The sequence below is a fragment of the Colletotrichum orchidophilum genome (genome assembly GCF_001831195.1).
Source record: "Colletotrichum orchidophilum strain IMI 309357 chromosome Unknown Scaffold_79.1, whole genome shotgun sequence".
Classification (NCBI taxonomy): Eukaryota; Fungi; Ascomycota; class Sordariomycetes; order Glomerellales; family Glomerellaceae; genus Colletotrichum; species Colletotrichum orchidophilum.
In genome coordinates, this window is record NW_019173035.1 from 1 (window position 1) to 25,522 (window position 25,522).

Sequence of the window (25,522 nt, forward strand, 5' to 3'; positions counted from 1 at the left end):
TGGGGGGGGTGCGCATATTGAAACCATTGTGATCATTTTCCCCTTCCGCTGGTTTTTTTTTTTTTTTTTCTTTTCCCGTTTGGAACCAAAACTTTGAGAGAGTTCGTCGGGACACTGTTTGTCATGTTTCGCCTCGGGAAGTCTGCGGCAAGTCGGGAAGAGAGGGCTGGCGTGGTTGCGGCTCTCTATTACTCCGCACTTCCAACGGAGCTTCAGCAACCTTACGTCAGTCCCTTTTGCTGGGGGTGTCTTTTCAGTATCATCACATGTCAACTCAATTGCATTTTTTGCTGATTGCTGTTCCCCCTCCCTCCGCCCCCTCCGCTTGCCCCGCAAAATTAGAGCTGGCTCATGCTCATTGCTGCTCATGCTTCCTAGAGGTGTGCTGATGCCGCATAAAGAACAAAGTAACAGATTTCCCGACGAAGGAAACGTGAAAAACCCTCTCCCGTGTTTCCTCATTGGACTTGGTTCTCGGCAAGTCGATTGCATGATCGATCGCTTTGCTTGCAATTGGAAAGATTGCCATGTGTTGAGGAGAAGCTTGGCCCTTGGATATGACGGCGTTTGTTCGTTTCGGCCTCGGCGTTGAGATTGCAACCTAGAGAGCAATCATGTGAGGAAGTTCCGGGTATGGATCATTGTCAAAATCAATGGTACTCGTCTCATTATTCTGCAAGCACATTCCCAAGCCAAATTATAACCAGAACGGCCTCAATTCTTATTCATCAGAATACTCACTTTTGAGATCAGGGTTGTCCAACTCATTCCAAGAGATAGAGGCTTAGTGGGGCAACCCAAACGTCACGGCCTCAAACTGGCTCCGGACCAAATGCCGGGCTGTTCAGGCCGACATAGGGCCGTATCGGAATGGAATCTGGGAAATTCCTTTTGATGCAAGACGGAAGTAACACGTGCTTCAGCCAAGAGAACGTGGAGGAGCCCTAAACTTTACATCAAAATCGAACGTTGACATGAGAAGGTTATCAACCAATGATGTGTTCTGCATGTGAATGTCTCTCGAAACACTTTTGTTTGTAGATATGATGTACCCAAAACAGGACGCCCGCGATTGGCCGAACCCTCTCATGAACCCAAATCGCTCCCAATACTTGCTGGGAAAGAACAGAGGCCAGGTGCCAGGTAACCGAAAAGACGCCGTTACAACGCAGTAAGAAAACGCCGTCACTGTTTGAACAACGGTTGTAGCCCCCATTCAACAATTTCGCAAACACCACACTCACCCCCCCGCCCGCTAATGCAAAAGGGAGAGACAAAAAAAAAATCCCAACAAGAAGAGTACATATTGATGAAACCGGGCGTCATGCCGAGTAACTGGGCGGGTTCGGGTCCGCGTACACCATGGTGGCCTTGAGGAAGACAAGCACCTCGTACGCCGCCTTGGCGATGTCGAGCCCCTTCTTCTTCCACTCGGACTCGTACCACAGGTTCTGCAGCATGTTGTCCGCGACGAGCGTGACAATGAAGCGCACATGGTGGTCTTCAGCCGTCCACGCGCTCTTGTCAGGGCGGTAGACGATAAACTTGGCTTTCCTGGCGTTGAGCGCCTCCCGCGCCGCCTGGGCCGTGCGGACCTTTTCCGGCTCCGGCACGGCGCTGGGACCCGTGACACCCGTAGGCCCCACTACGCCCGCCGCGGCGGCGTTGGCGATGGCGCGGGAGAGGAAGTCTGCGTTGAACTCGTTCCACGGTCCGCGGACAAAGTTGCTGTCTAGCCAGTCGTGGAACTTGGCGGCGTCTTTGAAAGGGAGGAGCTCGAGGAGGAGGCGCTCGTGCTGGGAGGATACGCGGGAGGAGAGTGGGGGGTTGGGGGCCGGAGCCGCGATCCGGGTCGGCGATGTGGGCATGGCGGCGACGGTGCCGACAGCGGGGGGATTAGGGACCATACGGGGCGTTGCAGGAGGCGAGTCGAGGCGCTGGTACGGAAGTTTTGTGATGGGTGAGGTGGATTGGGTTGTGTGCCTGCGTGGGCGTGGGATACACATTGATGAAGATAAGTTTGACTGGCGGCACCAAGGGCTTCAAAGCTAAAAGAGGTAGATGATACGGGTTAGGAAAATAGCAAGCGACTACATGCAGATTGTGGCTGTACAGAGATGGGCCAAAGTCTGCCTGGCTATGCTCGGGATGGCCCCATGACATATATGTCTCTCTTTCAGCCATACCTTACGTTGGGGGCAGTCGTTGTCCACCGAATATGCCTCGTTTCCGGGGTCCTTTTGTTTTGATGTCAATGCAGTATACCAGTCCCGTTTCGTTCCATTTCAAGTTGCTGCCTGAGAGGCTTTCTTTGGTACGAACGAGCGCTGCATCGGAGAATGGATGGAGGGATGGTAAGGGGGGATTTGCAAAGTTGTTTTTTGGACTTTTTGGAGGGGCTTGCCTCTAGGCAACAGAGCTGAGGTGCAGCGCTGGCGAATCAGGAGTGCCTGTTCCAGGTGCGCTGCTCACGGCGCTTACGCGGCCATGAGGGAGCCAAGCAGTGAGATGCGCAGCGTTTGTCTGACCATTTGCATCAAGGCTGGCTGGTATGTGATACTATCGAGCGCGAGAAATGTAGCATGGCATACGCTCCGGGCTTTGATGCAAGTGATCCTGGGTTGGATTTGGTATTTCAGGCGGCAGTAATTCTTCAGCCGCCGAACTGGAGCCTTGGCACCCAGACACCAAGGCAAGCCACCTTCACTCCATGAGAAAGTCAGTAGACTAATTGCAAGCGAGAAGAGGTTGGATGGTAGCTCCTCTCGTTTAGATCTACGGCTATCCAAATTCACTCGAATCTCGTAGTCAGCTGTGAAAGCAACCGCAGCATTTGTCATTCTCCGCGAGTGATGTTGGTCTAATCCTGTATGCCCGCGTCGAATATCAACTCCTATGATACAGCATTATACTGGAGGTTCTAACCTACCAAACAATCGTTATAAAGACCTTCCAAACATGAACCAGGATTGGAGCAGATAATTAAATGGTGAAGCAGAGTAGCTGTTGGATGAAACTGTCTCTCACGGATATAAACTTTGTTGGACATTCAGGTGGACTAAAGTTATAAGTCGGAGTGGTCGCTGCGGACGCTAGTACAGGGATCAAGAACGGGAAGCAAGCGTCATGATAAACGAGGCCATGATTGAGTTGAATGTTGAATTGCTCCAGAATAGCAGTTTTACCCACTCAACAAGTTATTTTCGGCCTTGAGAATTAGTCCATTTTGGGTTGCAGTCCTGGATTAGGGATGCAACGACATCTCCAAAACGCCGAGCACGAAGTGTCATGGGTTTGTGTTTGGCAACTATCGACTCTCAAAAATATTTCTGTTATCTCTGTTCAAGCTGAATCGGCTCTTCTTCTCAGCAATGAGTGAGGTGGTTGGTCAATTTGGCGGCTTCGGTTGGCATTCACGCCCATTGGGCATCCGATTTTGAGACCTAGAAAGATCCCGAGCACACGGCAGTACATGATGACAGCCGGAAATAAAGCTATAAGAACTAGATTAACTCGAGTGAGATTCATAGCGAATAATCACCAAGCAGTCATATGTCGGTTCTGGCAGATGGCAGAGCCTTGACATTCTTCAAGCAATGGAGAATTATGGGGGCTGGGTAGCGAGGTTGAGGTTGTCACCGATGACTCACCGCCTTTGGCAGAATCAATGGACCCACTGAAATTTCTCTCGCCGACCAGCGACGAGCTGCAACTCTAATGAGCCAAATCGACAACGGGCCCAAAGTATCATTCCATTGTCGCATGACTGTATGTTGAAGCCATACCTTCGAGGAGCTATACGCCAAGGCACACGCTCTGCGAGCCGGCAATCCTGCATAAAGCCCTTATCTTCACGCCTCCAATCACTCCAATTGACGGATCCTTCAGTCGTCCCTCTCATTCACACGGCCTACAGAAGCAGTGCGCCGCCACTCATCGGATTTTACAGCAACTCAGCTACCAATCGTGATACCACCACCTACACCATGAGTGGAGAGGAGCAGATTTTCACCTACGATGGCAAGGACTACAAGGGCGTGACCGAAGGCAAGGCCACCATCCTGGTCCCCGCGGAAGTCAGCGACAAAAAGGGCCAGCAGGTGTTTTACAACCCTATCCAGCAGTTCAACCGAGATCTTTCTGCGCTGGCCATCAGAGTATACGGCGAGGAGGTCGTCGAGAGGAAGGCTGCGCAGGCCGCGAAGGCTGCTGAGGCCGCAGCCAAGCGCAAGGACAAGAAGAGACGACGTGCGGCTGCAGATGAGGGCACTAACCGGCCGGCCAAGGTGCAGGTTACAGACGACGGCAAGGCCGCTGAGGTTACCAACGGCGGCGAGACGCAACTCGAGAATGGAGTCAATGCCACCGGCACTGAGGCTCAGGCTTCTGAGGCAACTTTAACCGTCGCCGAGGTGCCGGCAGGAGCCACGGAAGCCAAGGATGGGCAGGCCGAGGGTGACGACGCAAAGCCTGTGCCTGAGAAGGAGTCGGCGCCCCCTCGCTTTACCATTCTGGACGCCTTGTCGGCCTCTGGTCTTCGCGCGTTGCGCTACTCCCACGAGTTGCCCTTCGTGACGTCGGTGACCGCCAACGATCTGACCAAGAGTGCGATTGAGTCAATCAAGTTGAACATTAAGCACAACGGACTGGAAGATAAGATTGTGACGAGCCACGACGATGCAATCGCCCACATGTACCGGCGCATCGCCGATGACCTGTCGAACAGAGACCGGTTCGGCAACCCCAGCAAGGAGAACAGGTATGACGCGATTGACCTGGACCCTTACGGAACCGCCGCGCCCTTCCTAGACGCTGCCATCCAGGCCGTTAGAGACGACGGTGGCCTGCTTGCCGTCACCTGCACCGACGGCAGTCACTGGGCTGGACACTGCTACGCCGAAAAGTGCTTCTCCCTGTACGGAGGTGCTCCCGTGAAGGGTCTTCACTCGCACGAAGTGGGCATTCGTCTGATCCTCCACGCCTTGGCAAGCGCCGGATCAAAGTACGGGTTGACCATTGAGCCGCAGCTGTCCCTCTCCATCGACTTTTACTGCCGAGTTTTTGTCAAGGTCCGCAAGTCCAAGGACGCCGTCAACTACCAGGGCGGCAAGACGATGATCATGTACAACTGCCCCGGGTGCTCGGCCTGGGAGACGCAGCCCATGGTCCGGACGCGCGCTGCGCCCAAGAAGAGGGAGGGATACTTTTACAAGCACGGCCTGTCCCAAGGACCCCCAACCGACTCACACTGCAGACACTGCGGTTCGAAGATGCACATCGCCGGCCCCATGTACAGCGGCCCCTTGCACAACGCCGAGTTCATCCAGCGTATTCTTGACATCTTGCCGACGGTCGACAAGAATGTGTACCAGACGACTTCCAGAATCGAGGGCATGCTCCAGACGGCTCTCGAGGAGTACCTCCCGGGCCCGGAACCAGCAGAGGACCTTGACCCCAAGGACAAAGAGCTGGCGAGAGTGGACCACTACCCCTTCTTCGTCATGCCTTCGAGGTTGGCCGGTACGCTAAGCACGCAGCAGCCGCCGGATGACATGTTTAGGGGTGCGCTCAAGCATCTCGGCTATCGCGTCACCCGCAGCCATTGCCGTCCCGGAAGCGTCAAGACAGACGCGCCATGGGACACGATTTGGTTTGTGATGCAGGAATGGGTTCGCCAGAAGGCGCCGGTGCGCACAGAAAAGATCAACTCGCACATGCCGGCGTACAAGCTGCTGGGCCTGGACAAGGCGGACAAGGCAGACAAGGCAGACACCAACGGAAACGCCACGGAGGTAAAGGAGGCCGATGCTGATACCGCGGTGGAGGCGGCGGCGGAGCAGGAAGAGAAGACTGCTGACGTCGAGATGAAGGACGGGTCAGGGGTGGAGAAGACAGAGCACAAGGGCGAAGAAAAGGTGTCGGAAGAGGCGTTGCGCAAGACGCTCGTGTTCGACGAGAACCTCGCCAAGCTCGGCAAGCGTAGGGAGCAGAGAAAGTTGGTTAGATACCAGATGAACCCGCGGGAGAACTGGGGCCCCATGACGAGAGCGAAGGGCGCGTGATGAGCGGACAGGAAGAGAAGCACAAAAGCATGTCGGTTTAGTCAAGATGAAGCATTACGGAATACCACCAGTCGAGGCCGCGCAGTTCGAGGTAACCCCGTCCTTTGCATTCGCCTCTTTCTAGAATCGGTGACTGACGGGAAGTCGTGTCAGAGATGCACTGGACGTCTCCGCTGTGCCTGCCTCGACCTCACTCTCGGCGGGTAGGTACCTCCATCCGCACCTGCCTGAACAAACGACACAATAGGCACACCTGACGGCCACTCCCGCCTTCCCGCCGTCTCGTACCAAGCGGGCACACCTGAGCAATTGGAATTGTTGTCAACCACCACTTCGGCGACGAAATATAGCCCTCAAACCGCGCTTCCTCTATCCCAAGTTGGAACCCTTGCGGTGGGATGGCCGAGTGGTCCAAGGCGACAGATTTAAGCTGACTAAGCATCAGTACTCTGTTACTCGTGAGAGTGCGCGGGTTCGAACCCCGCTCCCATCATTTTGACGGTAGTGTTTTGGTTCAGCAGGGTGTGGGTGAGCTGAGTCAGTAGCAGTCCTCTGTTACTCGTGAGAGTGCTTGACGTTCGTGTTTTGGGTCGGCAGGGTGTGGGTACTTCTTTTGCGCCAATTTAGATTTTGTGCGACAATGCCAAGTCGCACAGAGTCGCTGCGTACGTTGGCTGCGTAGGTAGCCGGCCTTGCCCTGTGGCATCATTGTTAGGTACGGGCGGCGTTCCGGCGGTCGATTGGTCGGTGTCCCGGGCGGTGGCAGCGGAAGGGCGGTCATCCGGCCCCGGCTGACGAGGGCAGGTTGCTGGCTGCTGGTTGCTGGCGCTCGCTACAGGCGGGCGCTGTTTCTGGGGCTTTGGTGCTCCCCACCCCCCTTCCCCCCACGCCGGCGTGACTCCGAATCCCTCGGGTGCGCTTGCCGTTCGCTTGGTGCGCACTATCTTACGAAATAACGCAATCGCTGGCTGTATGGCACATTTCCCCGGCAATCTCATCCACAGCACCAGCCACAGGCATTCAAGAGACGATTTGTGAGTGAGGTACCTCGGGGTTAAGGTGGCAGGCACGACTTTGGGATAGGATTGCAGCAACGCTCTCGCTTTCTGTGCATCCGGGCTTACTCTTAAGACCACGCAATCTCACTGGGTTGGAATAAGGGACTGTAAGGTAGCTTACGGCCACCTGCCCGAAGAGGCCTCGCCTCGTCTTGGTCAGCCAGCACTATCCCGAGTTCCAGGTGACCGGCTGCCTGCCTGTGGTTGCACCTCCAAAAAGTCGATAAACCTCGAATCAAACGTCAGCCCGTATATCACCGTGTTGAGACAGCTGGCAAAGAAATCTAGATGAGATAGATTGCGTATCTTCGGCAGGCTGTAATTACTTGTTCCTTTTTCCTTCTGGATTCACACGCCAACATGGTCGTCGTGGACACCGCAGGGCCTCTGGGTGAGCCCCGCGCCCACGGCCTTGTACCCCGCCACGCTCGCGATGCCGCCTTCATCGATGGCAAACTGGTCTTCACCTCTCAACGCGGCAGCGAGTCCCTCCGCGCCGAGGAGATCCTTTTTATCATTCCCGCGAGCAGCCGACCGGCGTCGGGTCCCATCATCTGCGCCCTGAGGGAAGACCCCGAGGCCAAGGAATCCCCTTATCAGCTCGACATCCTGCTCGTCGAGGGCGAGCTGCCCGCGGGGCTCACCAGCAGCGGCCTTCTGCTCCCGCAATTCCCGGACCATCTCGCCCCCAAATCGGGAGCCCACGATGTACACTTTATCGTCTCTACCATGGCGGGGCTGGGACACGCGCCCACGTTCTGGGATGGCGTTGTTCAGCCTCTGCTGCTGCTTGCGGGTCAAAAGACATCGTCTGGAGACCTTGCAAACACTTTCGCCGCCTCGGAGGGGCTGCCTGCTTCTTCCCAGAACGGCTCTCGACTCCCTGCCAACTTCAACGTCCTGGTGACGGAGAATGCCGACAGCGTTCGCACCTTTGCAAAGGAGAGGTGGGCCGCCAGACAAGCCGCCTCGAGCGAGGCCTCACCCCGAACCGAGACGATCATCCTTCTCAGCGGCGACGGCGGCGTCGTCGACCTCCTAAACGGGTGCGAGGAAGTAGAATCCGCCACCGCCCTGTCGACCATCGCCCTTCTACCGCTCGGCACAGGCAACGCCTGCTTCCACTCCCTCCACCAACCCCTCTATACCGAGACGGGCCCCTCGCACATGGTCCTCGGCATACGCACACTCTTCTTTGGCACCCCAGCCCCGCTGCCCAGCTTTCGCGCTTCCTTCTCTCCGGGCGCCCGGCTAATCTCCTACACGGCCGACCCGGGCCCGCATGCGCCGGGCGATGCGGCGCTCTCCCGGCACGACACGAGCGTCGACCACCTGTTCGGCGCCATCGTCGCCAGCTACGGCTTCCACGCCCAGCTGGTCTGGGAGAGCGACACGCCCGAGTACCGCAAGCACGGCAACAAGCGCTTCGGCATGGTCGCGCAGGAGCTGCTAAAGGAGAGCCACGCGTACGTCGCCGCGGTCGAGGTGCGGGGCCCCGGTGGCAACGAGCGGAGGCGCGTGGAGCGCGAGAGGTTCGGGTACGCGCTCGCGGCCATAGTATCGAACCTGGAGAAGACGTTCACCATTGCGCCTGACAGCGGGCCGTTGCAGGGGCGGCTGAAGCTGGTGCACTTTGGGGCCGTCGGCGGGGACAAGACGATGGAGATCATGATGGCCGCCTACAAGCAGGGGTCACATGTGGGCATGAGGTGGACGAATGCGGAGGGGAAGGAGGACTATGTCGGGTACGAGGATGCCGAGGAGATTAGGGTGACGATTGGTGAAAAGGATCCGCGTTGGCGGAAGGTGTGCATCGACGGGACCATTGTCGAGATCCCCGAGGGCGGGTGGATGGCTGTCGAGACGCTGGAGAGGCCGCTTTTCAGGATCCTTGCTGATCGGTCGGTGTTGTAGGCTTATAGATGGGCATGAGAGGCGTGTGCGGAAGAGTGCTAGAATTATTGGACGAGTGGCGATGGGATGGCGGGCAATGGATCTTGACAGTAATGACTCAATACTTTCCTGCTGATAATACAAGACGACAGATTGGCTTTCATTAGTCTTCTCGCTATCGAAACCTGTCTTCATGACAGTGACTCTACGGTGTAGATAAGAAAGCGTTTAGGTCTCGTTGCAATGACTGAAGGACCTGACCGAGACGCAGAATTGTCAACTGTCCTAAGGTGCAGCATGCCGTTGATCGCCTCGAGCGAAGGCAATTGCGGTTTGAGATGCAGGGGATAAGAGATGTGACCAGCCAGGGACATGAAGACGACAGACAGGTGCGAAGCGTTGGATTCAATGTCACTCCCTCCACGACCAGGAGTTCGACAAGTACAAGTGATTCAAAACGTCAATCCCCATGTACGAGAGCTGCCCAATTACCTTGGCAGAATCCACTTTCCTAGGCCCAACGCCCCGTCGGCGGGATCCTCTCACGAAGCAATGGCTTATATGGCTCCGACAGCGGGCCCAGTGGCGCGGTAGCGTTTGCGAAATGCTATCCGCTCGTGTATGAAATCGTACGTCGAGCCCCAGGTGCAGGGCCATGACTACGATCCTCAAAGAATGAAGAACAAGTTTTGACTTTTGTTGGCCTGGGTCCTTGAGAAACTGGGTCCTCGAGAAACATCGGGACAGTGTCCGCATACCGGGCTCCCGGGCGGTGTGAATGCTGATCCAACTTGGAGGCAGAACATTGCGAAAGCCAGTCTATCGAATGTTGGTGAACGGCTCAATATAACTTTTCCTTCGTTACTTAGTTTCGTCTTTGCTCACCGAGCTACCTCGTGATCTCGAATCGGAGGCCAGCAACACCAACAATCGCGGTCGAGCATGTAAGCATACACGGCACTTTTCCAAGGCTATCAATAAATCAAGAAAGCATTGCATAGGGGATTCAGACAGTGACACAAAGCTGTCAAGGATCGAGGCTGCCATGGGTCCTTTGCTAGAGTAAAAGCTCCAACATACTCAACTAGATGACATGGGCCAGAAAGTAAATCAAGCGATAGTTTATAGCATGACACCAACGTCCTAGAATTTGTGCTCCATCGCCCTCGAGACATCCTATAAACGTCCTCCAGGTCAGTGGGAGAGACCATGTAGCTCGCTGATATACTCAGAATGTCAGACAAATGCGAGCTCATCTGACCTTCGAGTGGTGAAGGTACAAGTGAACAGAGCCCGCTCCAGAAGACGAGCCTGCTGGTTTGCGAATAGCATACTGATTGAGTCGACTCTCTATAAAGAACAACTCTATTATCATAATCTTTGAGCCCAATTCTTCAGGTGAGAATAATAAAAAAGAGACAAATGTAGTACGTATTAGGTTTATGAGCGCTCGACGTTTGTGTATAGAAAGTTGCCATGCCATTGTGTTACTTTGCAGGAAGGGCTTATAACATGAACGACTAGAAAAAGGAAAAAAAAAAAAAAACCTTTCAATCATTGAATTCATGTCATTTCGTGCCCGCCACTACACCAAATAAACATGCTTCGATGATGATCTTTGACTTGACGGGTGTCTTATGGGTCACAAACAATACTGTGTATGTTGGTCGTGGGTAACGTCTACATGTCAAGTGATAAAGAGTCTTCTCAGCTTCCTAACGGTCCGTTAAGCCCAGTTCATCGATGATTCCAAGCTCAAGATACTCTGAGATGTTGGGTAAGAGGGCATGGGAAGCGGTGGATAGAGTGTTTGCTGGTCTGGCACTCGCGGCCAGCCTTTATAGGACTCGAATGCGCCACTGGATCTATAGGACTGACTTGCAGCTCCGCGAAACATGGTCAGCCCGTTTCTTTGTTGGTATATTACATTTCATGATCCAAAACATAACCGCTTACGAAAAGTAGAGATAACCGTGCGGTACCCTATGATATTGTCCCCAGAGTTTGAGAGGCTGGCTGCAAGGCTATCGTCAACGAGAAGTCCTTGACCGTCCGCGAGGTCCCTATTGACCTGAAACGTCTTGGATTCTATGACCTTCTGGCTTACGGTTCGATTTCTTGTCTTTTCAGGATGATGATGCGATACGAGTGTATATCGAGTAGTATAGTGACACCTCAGTAGGTTCTCGTGTCCTTGCGTTATGGATAATTCAATTCGCTAATCCTGTATACAGTCAGACTCTCAAGATGAGGCTCAATACCTGATTCGACACAAAGTTCGAGAGATTTATGAGTAGCTGTACTTAAGTTTTGGACAATAAAACTAATGACCAAGCCATCCGGACAAAATGCAGCATCGAAACACCCTCTGTTGAACGCGCCAGTCCCTCACTTCGTAAACATGTCTTTCCTGTCTTGCTAATTCAGAGTGACCACAACGTATACAGAGTTATAACGAGTGAAAAAGAAACGGAAAGCACTAAGGAGCTCTTGGTAGCCTTGATCGTAAGAACTTGTTTCGTCAGAAGAGTTCCGACGTTGTCTAGTTTCTTACCAGGATGACCGATTTTTGGGGAAGATACATGTAAACATGATATGGGGTAACCGGGTCTTTTTATATTGATCGGATGAGCAACCGTGATGAAATACTCGCTCGCGGCGAGGTGAAAAGGCATACAGAGCTGGAAGGGAAGCTAGCTGTTTGCCTCTGTGTGTGTGTGTGTGTGTGTGTGTGTGTGTGTGTGTGTGTTCAATACCTCAAACTACACGGTTGCCACATTAGGGCCGGAGTTTTACACTTGCGACTTTTGCACTGCTACGAAATGGCTGGGATGGGTTGTGATGATGATACTGTCTACCTTCTGGCGCGGATGTATTTTACTTTATAAATCTGCCTCCTTTCCGGAGGAAGAGGAAGGGCAATTGTCTTCAAAAGGCACAGGGCGGCGAAGCTCGTCATCGAGGCATATATCCATCGAGCATAGTGATGAGAAGCCGCAAAGCAACGTGGATTCAACGATGGCTTGGGGCATGGCACGATTTACTTCTTCCCGTTGTACTTGTCCCGGTATTTTCTCGAGAATAGCCCCCAAAACGGTAGTCAATATGAAATGCAGATAGTAAGAAGCCTGAAAAGTTCAAGATGCAAAATCCGGGAGAGCCCAATCTCCTTCTCAAGCGAGTGCGATCCATACCAGTAAACAAGCTTTAAAGAAGCTTTCCGCCACCTTCCGAGCCCCATCAAAACTTCAGCAAAAACTCAACGACATGGTAACGCTTGTGGAGCCGAGACAAGACCGCTCATGGAAACGACTGAAAGGCCTAGCGGGTTCGAAACGCTAAACATCACAACGCTTCCCCTTCCCATACCATTGGTGGCGGCAATGTGGAGATTGGGACCGATGTTCGGCCTTGATATTTCCTCACATCAACCCCCCCCCCCCGGTCGAGTAGCAACCGTGCAAAATTCAGATCTCGTACGGAAAGTTCTAGCAGCCGAAGTCGGGTTTCTTGAGGTATCTGATAACATTCCCACAGCGGACGCAAAGACGTCTTCGAACCCCCTTTTCGGGTCCCCTGATTTCACTCGAGACACAAGACGAAGGAAGGATGTTTTACTCCCAATGCCAGGGAAAAGGGATGGGCATTAAGACACGACGATCAAGACCCATGCCGTCGCGTGCCGGCGCCCGTAGACGGCATTGGGACATTCATGCCATTATGATGGGGGAATCTCTGATCACATACAGCTGCCCAAAACCTTCAAAACAGGGAGCCGGCACCCGCAAGCTGTTTCGCGCTATTCCCTTCGTCGCCAATCTCCCAGCCACAGCAGAAACGTTGCATTCCTCGGCAAGAGGACTGGAGGCGAATGGGGGCAAAATCTCCGTCCTCGGGCTTGGGTCAGCCCGTGAAGGAAAAAGCAAAGGGGATGGGGTTAGCAAACCCAAAGTGGTAATTCGTGACGCTGCACGCAGGCTGTAAATGCCCGCTGCTGTGCACCCCTCGGGCCGACGATATCATCGTCAGCCACCATCCCTGTCGCCCCCTTTGAACAGGCCTGGATCGTGAGAGTGGCTGTCCACTTGAGTGACTGCATGGCCACTCTTCGAAAACGATGAACAGCGACTCTATATCGTATATAGATGCCATAAGGTCGCTCGTATCTTTGGTGGCTGCGGGCGATAAAATAGTTCAAGCACGTTACCGGGAACGACACCCAGTAGGAAGTTCCTGTAGTAATCTGATACCCATAGAGCAGCATCATCCACAGATTCGGTGCAACTGCGCGAGGCAGGGATCTGGCTTTGCGTTCCCAGGAAGTATGAGATACCTACATCCCTGAAGCTAAAGCCACAACTCGGGCTGCGGGGTTTGGTACGAATGATCGTGGCATTCAAGGAGCGGCAGGCGCCTGAGAAGCGCTGGAACTGGAAAGAGCACCCCGAGCTAACGACGATGAAGGAACGGAATGGGATACAGCCTGAAAAGACTATCCACCCTAGACACAGTGTGGCGGCAGTTGCCAATCTCGTTTGCGGAAGGAGCTTGCCGCTTGCCGAAAGACGCGGAGACGCGTGGCCAAAGTAGAGGATTCGGTGAAAGACCAAGGCAAGATGGTGGGAACACAGCAACGCCAGCTTAGATGAAGGAATGTTACCATCATGCGGTCGATGCCATGTCAGCGGATGACGCTGCGGTGAAGGGATTAGAACCTGTGATCTGCATGTAGTAAGACGTAGGGAGAATGGCGTCCCATTCCTCCCGGGAGCCGTGAGCGCAATGTGCCGGGCTCAATGGTAAGACGGGAGGATCTCTAGCTATCCGTAAGGCTGAGCAGCATAGAAAGTTTGTACAACACTAGGTAGCCATGGATCCAGTTACATGTGGGGGCAGGGGGGAGGGGGGAATGCTTAATAGACGCTGACGAGAGACGCGCTGCGTGAATGCTATTGGAATGCTCTGTTGAGTGTGGAATTTTGACAAAGTATTCAGCTGTTGATGACGGCGAGCAAAAGAGAGGGCCAGCCTGAGACGGTGAGCCGGGCGCGGACGAATGATGTTCAAGCAGAATGACACTGCCGAGACTTGGGCAAGGCTGGAAGTAAGACACGGGGAAAGGGAGAGGGCTGACTACAGCGCAAGGGTTTGAAATCTATGACGCTTAGAAAATGTCATTCCGTCCACGCATCTGTCCAGGGCCGATTCTTGGTGTGGAGTGGATACGGCGGCTGATGTCGAGATGGGCGGCTTTGGATAGGGAAACGGAAGAGATTGGAAGCCTGATCTCGTAGTCAGAGTCCGAGAGGAAGTCTGAGCCCAGGGCAGTACGGCAGCAATGGAAGTGACATGCCTCCACTTGACATCGGATCATCCCTTTGGTGTTCGGTGAAGGTACACCGCGCCCGGACTTTACTTGCTTGGCGCGCACTGTGCACCCTGCACCCTAGCGCGCCGTTCGTCCCATCCACTCTCCCGTCCAGATTTCACCGACTGTCGACGACGTGTCTCTTCTGGAATTGTTGCAAATCAAGGCCTGATTTTAGTCATCTTAACGTGGCCCACAACGGAAACGCCGTGGTATCTCAACATTTCAATGAGAACTAGCCCGGTCGAAAGCAGCCGCGCTTGCAAGATCTGCCGGCAGAGAGATTCCCCTCAACGGGCGCCTTCACTCGAGCCAGGCGCGCGCAGGGTCTGGTCCGGGAGAAGCCAGCCCCTCACTCCACGAATGGAATGAAAGACAGAGTGACATGCCGTCTTGTGCCGTCTCTCGTGCATCCTTATTCCCAATTTTCGCCCCCTTTCCCATTCAAAAATTATGACTCTTCTGAGCAGAGGGGGCATGAGACAGGTGAAAGCGAGAGACAAAATTATGGCACGCGGGGGTTGACTTGATAGGTATCTTAGACATTTTCTGCCTCTAAATCTAAAGTGGAGATTCCTCCGGAGCCCTCCACCTGCCCACCTCTCTCCCTCCCGAGTACCTTGTAATCTTAGTCTCTTTCTCTCTCTCACTCTCTCTCTTTCTCGGTGTATGTCTCCCCCCTCCCCACAGTCAGGGTGCTAAAGCGAACAGGGACAAGCCAAGGACGCGGACACGCGCTGGCGCGCACAGGCTTTAGGCTTGTCTCTCGGGCTCCAAGACTAAGGTAAGGTAAGCGAAGCCCATTTCGTTCTCGGCTCCGTCCTCGTGCTGGCGCTGCAGCGCTTTCATCCTTTCTTCTTTTTCTGCCCGCCCGCGGGACCTGCCTTTCCCATCCATTCCCCCCCCCCGAAGGCTAAAACCAAAAGAAGTAATGAGAGGTTCCTTAGATCGCTCCCACCTCTCTCCACAGGATGTCACTCAAAAACCTTAATTGGACATCAGACAAAAAAAGTTGTGGAGCTCGTTCCTGCGCCTTGTCTGCGCAAAACACTACCAAGCCAACCTCGCTTGCACTCATGATCTGCTCGTAGGTGAGATTTGAGAAAGCGAGAATGGGCTTGCGGAAAGGGGAGAGCATTGGTAAGCAAGCAGCAAGGTAAGCAATGGGCGAGAAGCAGGCTCCGAGGATCCGAGGAGAAAGTGTGTGGGCCAACGAGACATGCATTTTCCGTCATGGCCTCGATGTTCGAGCGCACCCTTGGGTGTGGTCGCCCGTCAGCCGGGACACGCCCATATCGTCACGCAGTGCCTATGATGACGGGTTCTGTACTGTACCCTCTGGAGAGGCAGGGTTCGGAATTCAATCTTCTTGGTCTCACCGTTTCCTACCTGCACGTTTCCTAACTGCATTGCTCATCTATCGAACAATGAACAATGCTCATTCATCGCAATATATCGGATTTGGTAAGAAAAGGCATCAGCCGACATTACACCTTGCCAGCGCTTCGGATCGTGCATACCGCCATCTCCGCCCTTGCCTACAACTGTCAACCCCGGGCCATTCCGACCGTTTCTTCCTTAGCTAAGCCCGCATTCCCCCCTGTCTACCGATTTCTCCATTAATTTATCTCTCTCCCATGTCTTCCCTACGGACTTTTGTCACTTAATCCGGGCTCCTTTAACTATGAACAGGAACTTGTCTTTCTCGCCATTACAGTTTTATCAATCTCATCACATCATAACGGCTATCGTATATGATAGCAAGTATCCTTCACCGATTAGTGGAATTTATACCCAATCAGCTAGAAATCTGAAATAACCCAAACCCTCATCCGATCATAAGGAGCCAGCCCACCCAGTCACAGGAAAGCTGATCACAGGATATGCGCTCAAGGACGCGACCGACGCCGTGCAACAAATCTATCCAACCACCACCTGATGGAAACAAGCCCCTTTTCGTCACTTACACACCTCTCCCAACATGAACGGGTTGCCGCGTTTTGCACAGCCCAATAAGCCCATACATGAGCCCTCGCCTCGTCCTCCCAATCCAGCAGAACGGGGACTAACAGAGCCAAGAGAAGGAAGAAAAGACCATCAACTCCCATTTTCCCTGAAAAAAATCAAGTACACAATGCTTTCACTGCTTTGATAGAAGGTTACTCCTTGAAGTAAGGTAATCAAATAACTGATCCGCAGGCACCCGTCGGCGTCTCCCGCCCACGCGCATGAACCAACGGCTTCCAACATCATCACCGCTCAAATCTTCTCATCCTTCCCAACCCTCTCATTTTGCAAGTTTGCAAAGGTCGCGATCCCGTCTGCCACCCTCCTGAAGTTCGAATTACTCTCTTCCGGCCCTCTCCCGTCGTTCATGCTGTGTTCCGACAAGGCTCGTATGGAACCAGACCAGCGGGAATGTGTTCTAGTTTTATTTCCCAGTGAGTATCCATTTTTCCAAACCATTCCATTACAACCCCCCCCCTTCAGTTTTCGTTGGCTTCACCCCTTCCCTACTTTTACTTCCCCCACTCCCTTATCCTCTTCTAACTGGTTCGCAAATGTGACAGAAGGCCCCCAGAACACACACACACACACACACCCTGAACGAGAGAAAAGAGAGAAGAATTCTGCAATCAGCGGGCTCGCCACAGCCATGGCCCCAAACAATGCCAGTCCCCTCCCCTCCCCTTCTCCCTCTCTCTCTCCCCTGCCGCCCTCGTGAAACCCACCACACCTATACCACCACACCCTTTACTTACCCACGAACCCGTGGATGTGCCAAACCATACCACCCTAGCCCTTGCTAATTTCCACCCAATATTGATGCTTCATCTACCCGATGGCTGGCAAGCCTAGCTGGAAGGGAGGGGGTTTGATCTCCGGGCCAAGCCGACAGAAGCAGCCGTGCAGCCGTGCAGGGGGTTACCGGCAATGAGGAAGGGAAGGCAAACCGTAACAAAGCGACATTCAAGTTTGCTTGCCTTGAATCTTGCATTTTCCTATTCCTCTATGGCCTTGCTGGCAGCTTGAAAGAAGGGGGGGGGGTGGGGAGAGGGAAGGAAATGGGATCCTTGCCCTCCCCCTCACCCCAACACCCTATCTGTCTGCCCCTCGGGCTCTGCCCAGCCTCCCTCCTGCGTGTTCTGTCGCATTTCAACTATACCCGTCGTTGGATTTCTTCAAAGACGAAAAAAGACGTTCGCACTCTGTCCAGTCAGGGCCGTCCCCTACGAGTAATGGGTAGACAGTAGATTTAAAATCAGACTGATTCATGGCACAATGTCAAATCAGGCCTATAGAGTGCTTCGAGGCAGCATAGTTTCAAGAAGAATGGTAATGTTTGTTTCGGGGGGGGGGGGGGGTAAACGATGTCAGAATTTCGCCGCAAATGAGAAAATATGTGAAAGGGACAAAAGGTTAAGTTGCCGTGATGATCCCAAAATAATAAACAAACCAAGTACCTGGCATTGGCGCCTGCCGTTGCTTCCCCAGTACCTGGCCCTCCGAAATAGTCCCGCCTTCAACTTGTTATTCCATCCCCTCTCCCCGCCCAAGCGCTTCAACGTCTCTCTGTTTCTTTCTCTCCTGGCGCTTGTTCCCGCCCCGTCTTGCCCGTTTCCCTTCATGCCGTGGTATCTTTCTCCCTACTGCCCAACTCGATAGAACTAAATTTGTCTTTGTTGAAGCGAATGTTCCGTATCCTCACATTATTACAACACCGCTTGACCTTTCGAGAAGAGGAGAGAGGGGTTCCAACAGAGAAGAAGGCGTGAACGAAGGAAAATCCAAACCAGAAGAGAAATAAAATTCCAAAATAAAAACCGGAAACAATGCGCGACGGGTATCCCTAACAATGTCTGTCGTTCATCGTGTCCCCCTTGCCCCTGGCCGACATGTCTTTTTTCCCCCAAACTTTTCCTTCCCAAGATGTTTCATTGTCGTGTGTGCTGGGGGCAAATTTCCCTCGGTCCCATTTCAAACCACATTTGTCTTTCTCTTTTCCGCGCGCCAATTCGCCGTGATTCCTTTGTTTTGTTTCCCCCGCCCATGTTCAATGTCAACAGTGCATTCAGTCTCGTTCGGGTATCGAGTGGTGCCTTGATGCTTGTGTTGTTCCCATACGCCAGAATCTCGCCATCATATTTATGCCAAATTTTCATTATTTCTTCGGGAAATGAGAACAGAAGAGTGTCCGAAAGAAGAACAGCTGTTTGCTGATAAACAGTTTGCCCAATTCCTGCGGGTGGACCCTTAGGGCCGCGTGGTTCCCAATTGTACAGACCGTGGCCCAACATAGCAACCTTGATTTTCGCCAAAGCCGCCCGTTCGTTTTCATGTCATGTTGGAGACGTTGACACCGGATTGGGGCACCATGGTTGGGTAATACCCACCGGATGTTGATTTGCCCTCGAAAGGACCGCATCTTTGGTTCGACATGAGCGCCCCAGGCTGGAAAATGCTTGGCAGCATGGCCCCCTCCGGATCACGCTTGACTCTTTCGTGAAGCGGGTCGTAGGCTGGCGTCATGTGCGGTACCAAGTTCTCCTGCGTGTTCCGATTGTGGGTGAACATTTCCACACCGCCCCTTGAATCGCTTGCGTCGTAGATGTGGCCCGGAAAGTATTGGTACTCTTTCGTCGTGTCGATGGCTTTGGCGTCCTCCGGAGGTAGCATGGTCTCGAGCTCGGGATGATGTCGAGTCGACCCGTAATGAGTGCTTCCCCGGGAATCGAAACCTCCGCCGTAGCCGCTTCCCACCATGGCACCTGCTGGCCCAAAGTCGGACCCAATGATCGGGTTGTTTGAGTAGCCGGTGAAGCTCCCGCCCGAACCTCCTGGCCCGCTGCTTGTGCTGGCACGCCTCTCGCTCTGGTAATGTCCCGGAGATCGGCCGCGCACAATCATCTTGGCCGACTTTCGATAGGCGATCCGTACAAAGTTGTCCGGGCCTTGCGATCCTACGTCGGCCCATAACTCAATCAGAAGGTGATAATACTGTTGGGCCGCTCGCCTCTTTCCATTGTTCGCCGTGGCCTGCTTGAACTGGATGCGCTCGAAAGTGTGTTCCGTCTGGTACGAGTCACCGCCACCTTGCTGGCCGCCGAATCCCCCACCGGCGTCGTAGCCGATTCTTGATGGGCCCCCCAGCGTGTTATCGTGGGAGTAGAGACCCAGGGGGTGTGCTGCCATTTGAGGGTGTTTCGGGTGAAGGCGTACTTTGCTGGGCTTCTCGACGGGACCTTTATCTCTCTTGGGCGTATGCTGTACGAGTTCGATGACATGGGAGTCATTGTCAGCAACAACGGCTGAGATGGACATGGCGAATCCGAGAACCGAGTACGGCTGCGTTGAGCCTTGTTGGGTGAACTGCAAAGCTTGGCCGGGATAGTGAGGGGTCAAACTGAAGGAGCAGATGCAAGAAAAGTAGTTCCTCCTGTAGCAGGTCCAGTCTCCGTCAGACTGGAAGAAGCCCTTGTCAATGTTGCCGTGTATGTCAATCTTGACTTGCATGCCCCCTCCTTCGGTGTATTGGAGAATGCCGAGGGGAGTGATGGGGCTCAGGGGAGGCACGCTCGCCTGCGCCCTGGAGGAGGGCGAAGTGTAGTGGCCGGGATCCATTCTCAGAGCCGCGGGCGCTGTGAAGCCGGTGATGGGGCTGGATGTTGGCGAGATGGGGTGGCGCCGTAGAGCAGTTGGGTATGATGGGGATCTGGGCTGGTGCTCCGACACCCTCCTGAACGATGGCGTCGCCGGAGAATACTGGTCTCGAGTGCTGATGTGTGTGCCAGGATGGGGTAATGTTGTGGAGCGGTGGGCATGTGCCATGCCCGTTGAAGAGGTGCTACTGTCAAGTAAGTCTGTGAGTTTGGCCATGTTCTATCTTGACAGGACAGGATCGATTCCATCTGGTAGCATGTCGGAGGGGGCAACGGTGTGCGACCTACTTTGAGCCCAGGCGAGGCCTGACGTCGAGGCTGGAGAAGACGTGTGAGGCGGCTGGATGGTAGAAGCCGCCGTCAGCGGAGTACGGAGTGGTGTTGGTTATAGGTGGATTGAACAGGTTTAAGAGTGTCGGCTGTTGTGGAGGGCCATCGATCGTCGACAGAGAAGCATTTGCGTTGTGTTCGTATCTGATGTTCTCGTCAGCCCAAGTGGCTCCCCGAAAGAAGAGGCTTGTACAAAGCAAAAAGGTTGGAAGCCTGGCACGACAACTGCTGTACCGCATCCGCATGCGAGACACAGTGTCAGTGCTACCAGCTCGTCGTACTGCCAGCAACGTGTTGCACAACGGCCAGCGGATACTGGATCGGGTCATGCGAGGACACACCACCATCTCGCGGCGATAGGCGGGAACGCCTGCGGATTTCTAGTCGCACGTTGGTTGCCAGAAGGCAGTTACCCACGCTTGCCCATCCTTCGCCGCTGCAAAGATCAGATCTCCTTGTCTCTGTATACGTCTTTTCCGCGTCCAAGGCACGCCAAACCATCAGGCTGAGCCGAGAACCGACCAGAAGAGAAGTTTTCGAGCCAAAGAGTCTGTATCTTTGGTAGGGCTCTCAAAGTCAAGAGTGCGATTGCCAAGTCGGTGGTGGAAATCTGACCAGGGCTCCAAGTAATTGGATACCTTGAAGAAGACCAGAACCGACCAGGCCTGCACATCGCAGCCCCGAGAGAGAAGCAGAATCCGTGTTCCAAGCGGACCCAGACAGAAATCAAACAAGGAAAACGTTACATACCGCATGTCATTGCTGGAAGCTGCTTGCATGTCAAGGTAATCATACCCTGTCGACGGTTCGAACTCCTGTTTGGGCGGTATCACTTGTTAGATCATGGCTTTTCTTCCTGGAAGAATGAAATGATGGGAATAAGAAGGAGATCTCGCAAAGTGATCTGGATGATGTGCCGTTGCTGGAGGAGTAGCCGGGGGGAGCTGTGGGTGTTGCGGGGGGGGCGAGACGCCTCAGGCGTGATCCGCCACAGACAAGTAGACAGAGGGGACAAGCGAGTGACCTGCGGCACAATCATGGGCGATAGTTAGCTGGGCGTGCCAAAGAGAGACATCTTCCCACAAGGAGGTAACATGCGATAAACTAGCTTAAGAATGAGGTAGAAGAGGGAGGGGGTGGGTGCTGGTATTGGGGCTGACCGGTCTGGGCCTGGTCGGTCTCGTTGAGCCCGACCGATGAGGAGACGCGGTGGATGCAGCGGCGGCAGACAAGCAACGGCAGCGGGAGCAGCAGCGGAAGGAGAAGGGGAGATGGCGGAGGGGAGGGGAAGGGAGACGGGGAGTGACTGAGAGACACAGAGAGACACAGAGGGAGAGAGGGTATGTGTGTGTGGATGAGTGAGAAAGAGAGAAAGAGAGAGAGAGGCGAAGAGAGGAGGCAACATGGGAAAGACACGGTACAATCCAATACAATCAGACACCACAGTGTACTTGCTTGCATGACTTGCAGATGAGCGAGCCTGCCGACAGGCCAAAGTGATAAGTCGTGCAGAGCAGACACACACACACACACACACACACACACACACACACACACATCTGCACGCATACATTGCTCTCTCACGCTCTCACGCCCGGGAGGCACACCTCATATCAACCCAAGAGCGAGCGAGTGAGTGAGTGAATGAGTGAGTGAATGAGTGCGAGGCGCCACGATGCCCCCCCTTAGCAGCGCGCCTTTGGTGGTGGTGGTGGTGGTACCAATCGTCTCCGAGTCTTGTGCTCCTCGTCCCATCAGAAGGGCCTATGGAACTCTTAGGTCCCAAGGAGAGAGCAAGGAAACGATAAAGCACAAAAGCATGCGACTGGGACAATTGCATGCGTGTTGGTTGTCCTGAATGGGCTGCCCAACGTGCTCTGCTCTGGTCCGTCGAGCTTGTTTTTTTCCCTCTTTTCTTCTTCTTCCTCTGGCCCAAATGTAATTCCAAGGGGAGGCCGGTGATTTGAGATGGCGAGGGAATTAAAAAAGAGAAACAAGACCAACTCAAAGTGCCGTCGACGAATGTGTGCAAGGCAGGAGAGACATAGAAAAAGCAATGAGCGCCAAATCGCGTACGCACCTTTTCGCGAAGCCTCACTCGGCCCGCTTCCTTGCCTGTCCGTACTTCGGGACAGGATCAGGCCGTCGGGACGTGGCTAGGACGTGGACGGTGGACCTGGACCAGCCCTCGACTCGCTCGCCCTTCCTTGCCTGCGCCACCCGTTGAAGGCGTTGTTGGTTTCTGCGCGTCTGTCTCGCCCGTGCTGTCCTATGTCCTATGCTTGTCTTGTAATGTCTTGTCTTGCCGTTAATGCTAATTTGTGCCGGATCGTAGTGCGCTGATGAGCTAGGTATGCAGATCCGACCCCGGCCGCCGACGGATGGTCGGAGTGTTTTTTTTTTTTTTTCCCCCCCGATTAATCAATCAAAGGTGATGAACATGCCGGTCCATTGTTGCTATTGTTGTTGGTATGTTGCAGTAGCAGCCGTAATTGTTGCTCGTCTCCCGGTGATAGGACACGACGTCCGTCGTGAAGTAAAGAAATGGGAGGGAAAAGGGAAGGGAAGGGAAGGGAATGAGGGGAGCGTGGGAACGAAGCCCAAAAGTGACATTGCAGGGGTTGTTCGATCGGGTAAGGCAGGATAATGGATAAGGAAAGCAAAGCAGGCGAAAAAGGGAGGGATTCCGAAGGAGAAAAATGGATTACGGATACGGTACCTTGGGTAGCTGTTGAGGATTCATACGACGGTCGTCGGCGGCGGCGACGAGGGGTGTCGCGCCGTAGTAGAGGGGCGGAGATCTGGTGCTGATACTGGCGCTGGTACTGGTGCTGGCGCTGGAACAGCGCTCTCGTCGCCCCAGTTCCTCGATCCTCTATTTCGACACCGCAGTTGTCAGCACCACAATGTTCCCATCCAACATCCTGGTTTCCAAACATTCCACCAAATAAGCCAACCAACTTGCCCGCCTTATCCTCTCCCTCTACCTGCGGTCTCGAAATCCAGACGGACTGGCTCGCTCCAGCTGCTCTCTTGTCCCCAATACTCGCTCCTGGCTGGCTTCCCTGCAAAGCTTCAAGACCACTCTGCGTAGTTGCTCGGCTTCTCGACTCCAAGCAAAACACGTCCTGGAACTCGATCCAAGACTCGGCGCGGGACTATGGGGCTTCGATACTCACCGGTTGACTCTCCAAGAGTGCCCCTGTCATGCCAGGGGTTGCGGGCAGCTCTTTATCCTGCTTGACCTAGCCAATTCCATTCTGCCGTCAGCAACGGAACCGACTTGCGTCTCTGTCAGAAACAAACGTGGCCGTTTCTGTTGACCCATGAACGAATCCCAGCCTGGCTCAACAACATCATCGACTGCGTTAGGATACCGCCATCGACCCACGGATAAGGCAAGAATTAGCATCGCGCCGTCAGAGCTGTGCCGTAATCATTGACAAATGCTCTCGTTAGATTCAAAGCTTATACAGCACACATCAAGCTGCTGTCTTTCCCCGTCTGTCTGGTTGCGCATTCCTGGTTGAAAAAGGTCTGACTGGGTCGTCTTCTTGCAAACTAATCACCGGCGAACGCGGGCTCACTTACTCGCAGGAAGAAGAGCACGACAGATTGCTACACCTGCCACGAAGTTAGTCCTTGTTCTCTAGTGATAAATTGCGCCGCCGCTTCGGCAACAATGCCTCGCAGACGAGCGATTGTCCCCGTCCGCAATGGAGGCGAATCGGATCCTGACGCGGGGGATCCGGCAAGATGGGTCCTAGCTAACGAACCCTGGTGCAAATCTCGCTGGGTGGTTACCCTCCACTTGCCAAGGGCGGGCCCTTTCCGCAAAAAAAAAGTATGGTAATAGTCCACGAGAAATAAGAGGTGCGGCTAGACTTACTCAACGACGATTCTCTCACGGGCCAACTTCACAAGTTGGTCAGATGGCAGACTCGTGTCGGCTAAAGTCTTATCTCTCCAAGTATCGGATCGGCTTTCGAAATAAAATGTTGTAGGAAGTTGTGCAGAGAGTATTCAGTAACTGAATCGGTCGATACCGCTAGCCGCTATTCGATGTAAATGGTGATGTCCGAAGCAGCATCTGTTCTTGAGATGCAGTTGACCAAGTCGAGGAGTCTACGAGAGGCCCGAAAAAGTGCAGGATCTTGGAAGCAAGGTATCTATATACCCTGCCAGAAGAACCCCAGATGTGGCTGGCTCAAGATCGCACAGAGGTAGCAGAGATGGGTTGGAGGCTCAAACTGCGACTGACTGCTGGACACGGTCGCACAGACCAAGATAAAGCAGACAACTGAATTTCGCAGGCATGGGTTCTGCCGATGACCTAGGGTCCCAAGGTGCAAGGAATACAATATACAATATCGGGGAGAGGTAGGGCGGGGGCCTCCGCGCGTGAACAACAAATGGGTTGTGCAGTCTCTGAGACAACGGTAAAGAGACATTCAGTTGTGTGGAGAGCTCCCAGAACCCCCGGCCGACTTCTCGAAGAGACGTACTTTGCGTGCCTTTGGTGGTTCTTTTGCTAGAATACGATGCCAGGTGTGTAAAGCGGGTGCGCAGGGTTGGAAAACTTTCCAAGGCCAAGCCGTCAAGCAAAGGTACCGGGGACCGGCTAGCCAAAGTCGAGGTATTCTGGGCAGGGCGTGGGATTCTGTACAACTCGACTTTGCTGCTGGCCAAGCTCCTCAATGGCCTAGGTCCATGGGGTTATTCAGGCAAGCAAGTCTTTGTGGCCGTGTCTGAGGGTGCAATCAAGATGGAATGGTACTATCCCACTCATCAATCCGCGAGCTGATAATCGCTCAAGCCCGATCGCTACGGACACTTAGTCCAGGCAACGTTTCCATCTCCCTAGTCTGTACATGATACAGCAGATGGATTCAGGCTTAGATCAAGACATCCTTTTCGAACCAAGGAGCGGAGGATCTACTGGCCTGCATCTGCGTGTAGCCGGGGTAGTCGAGGTCCTCGGCTGGTGAGCGGAAGAGGACGCCTTCCAAGCCTCGCTGAGCTTTCCTTCCATGCATCAAATCTGCACCTACCCGTTCATCAAGGGCCTGGATGAAACGCCACAAACAACCCCTTCAGATAGGGAAAGGATTTGCCTTGGCAACAAGGTGGGCTATCAACGGCAGCTTGCAG

The 25,522-nt window shown here is 53.8% G+C and overlaps 6 protein-coding genes across 6 annotated transcripts; 2 read left to right on the plus strand and 4 right to left on the minus strand.

Moving 5' to 3' along the window:
• Window positions 1-1,322: 1,322 nt before the first annotated feature.
• On the minus strand, window positions 1,323-2,006 carry CORC01_08959 (uncharacterized protein; the record flags this gene model as incomplete). Its single annotated transcript, XM_022620589.1, has 1 exon — window positions 1,323-2,006. The coding sequence occupies one exon, from the start codon at window positions 2,004-2,006 to the stop codon at window positions 1,323-1,325; it is 684 nt and encodes a 227-aa protein (XP_022472836.1).
• Window positions 2,007-3,986: 1,980 nt separating this feature from the next.
• On the plus strand, window positions 3,987-6,062 carry CORC01_08960 (N2,N2-dimethylguanosine tRNA methyltransferase; the record flags this gene model as incomplete). The annotated part of the gene is made up of 1 exon (XM_022620590.1): window positions 3,987-6,062. The coding sequence occupies one exon, from the start codon at window positions 3,987-3,989 to the stop codon at window positions 6,060-6,062; it is 2,076 nt and encodes a 691-aa protein (XP_022472837.1).
• A 1,418-nt stretch (window positions 6,063-7,480) lies between these two features.
• On the plus strand, window positions 7,481-9,034 carry CORC01_08961 (diacylglycerol kinase catalytic domain-containing protein; the record flags this gene model as incomplete). Its single annotated transcript, XM_022620591.1, has 1 exon — window positions 7,481-9,034. The coding sequence occupies one exon, from the start codon at window positions 7,481-7,483 to the stop codon at window positions 9,032-9,034; it is 1,554 nt and encodes a 517-aa protein (XP_022472838.1).
• A 9,682-nt stretch (window positions 9,035-18,716) lies between these two features.
• Window positions 18,717-20,872, minus strand: CORC01_08962 (NDT80/PhoG like DNA-binding family protein; the record flags this gene model as incomplete). The annotated part of the gene is made up of 3 exons (XM_022620592.1): window positions 18,717-20,226; window positions 20,330-20,557; window positions 20,640-20,872. 3 exons carry the CDS (start codon window positions 20,870-20,872, stop codon window positions 18,717-18,719), a joined length of 1,971 nt encoding a protein of 656 aa, XP_022472839.1.
• A 547-nt stretch (window positions 20,873-21,419) lies between these two features.
• Window positions 21,420-21,776, minus strand: CORC01_08963 (uncharacterized protein; the record flags this gene model as incomplete). Its single annotated transcript, XM_022620593.1, has 1 exon — window positions 21,420-21,776. One exon carries the CDS (start codon window positions 21,774-21,776, stop codon window positions 21,420-21,422), a length of 357 nt encoding a protein of 118 aa, XP_022472840.1.
• Window positions 21,777-23,075: 1,299 nt separating this feature from the next.
• Window positions 23,076-23,580, minus strand: CORC01_08964 (uncharacterized protein; the record flags this gene model as incomplete). Its single annotated transcript, XM_022620594.1, has 2 exons — window positions 23,076-23,246; window positions 23,551-23,580. 2 exons carry the CDS (start codon window positions 23,578-23,580, stop codon window positions 23,076-23,078), a joined length of 201 nt encoding a protein of 66 aa, XP_022472841.1.
• Between the last annotated feature and the right edge of the window lie 1,942 nt (window positions 23,581-25,522).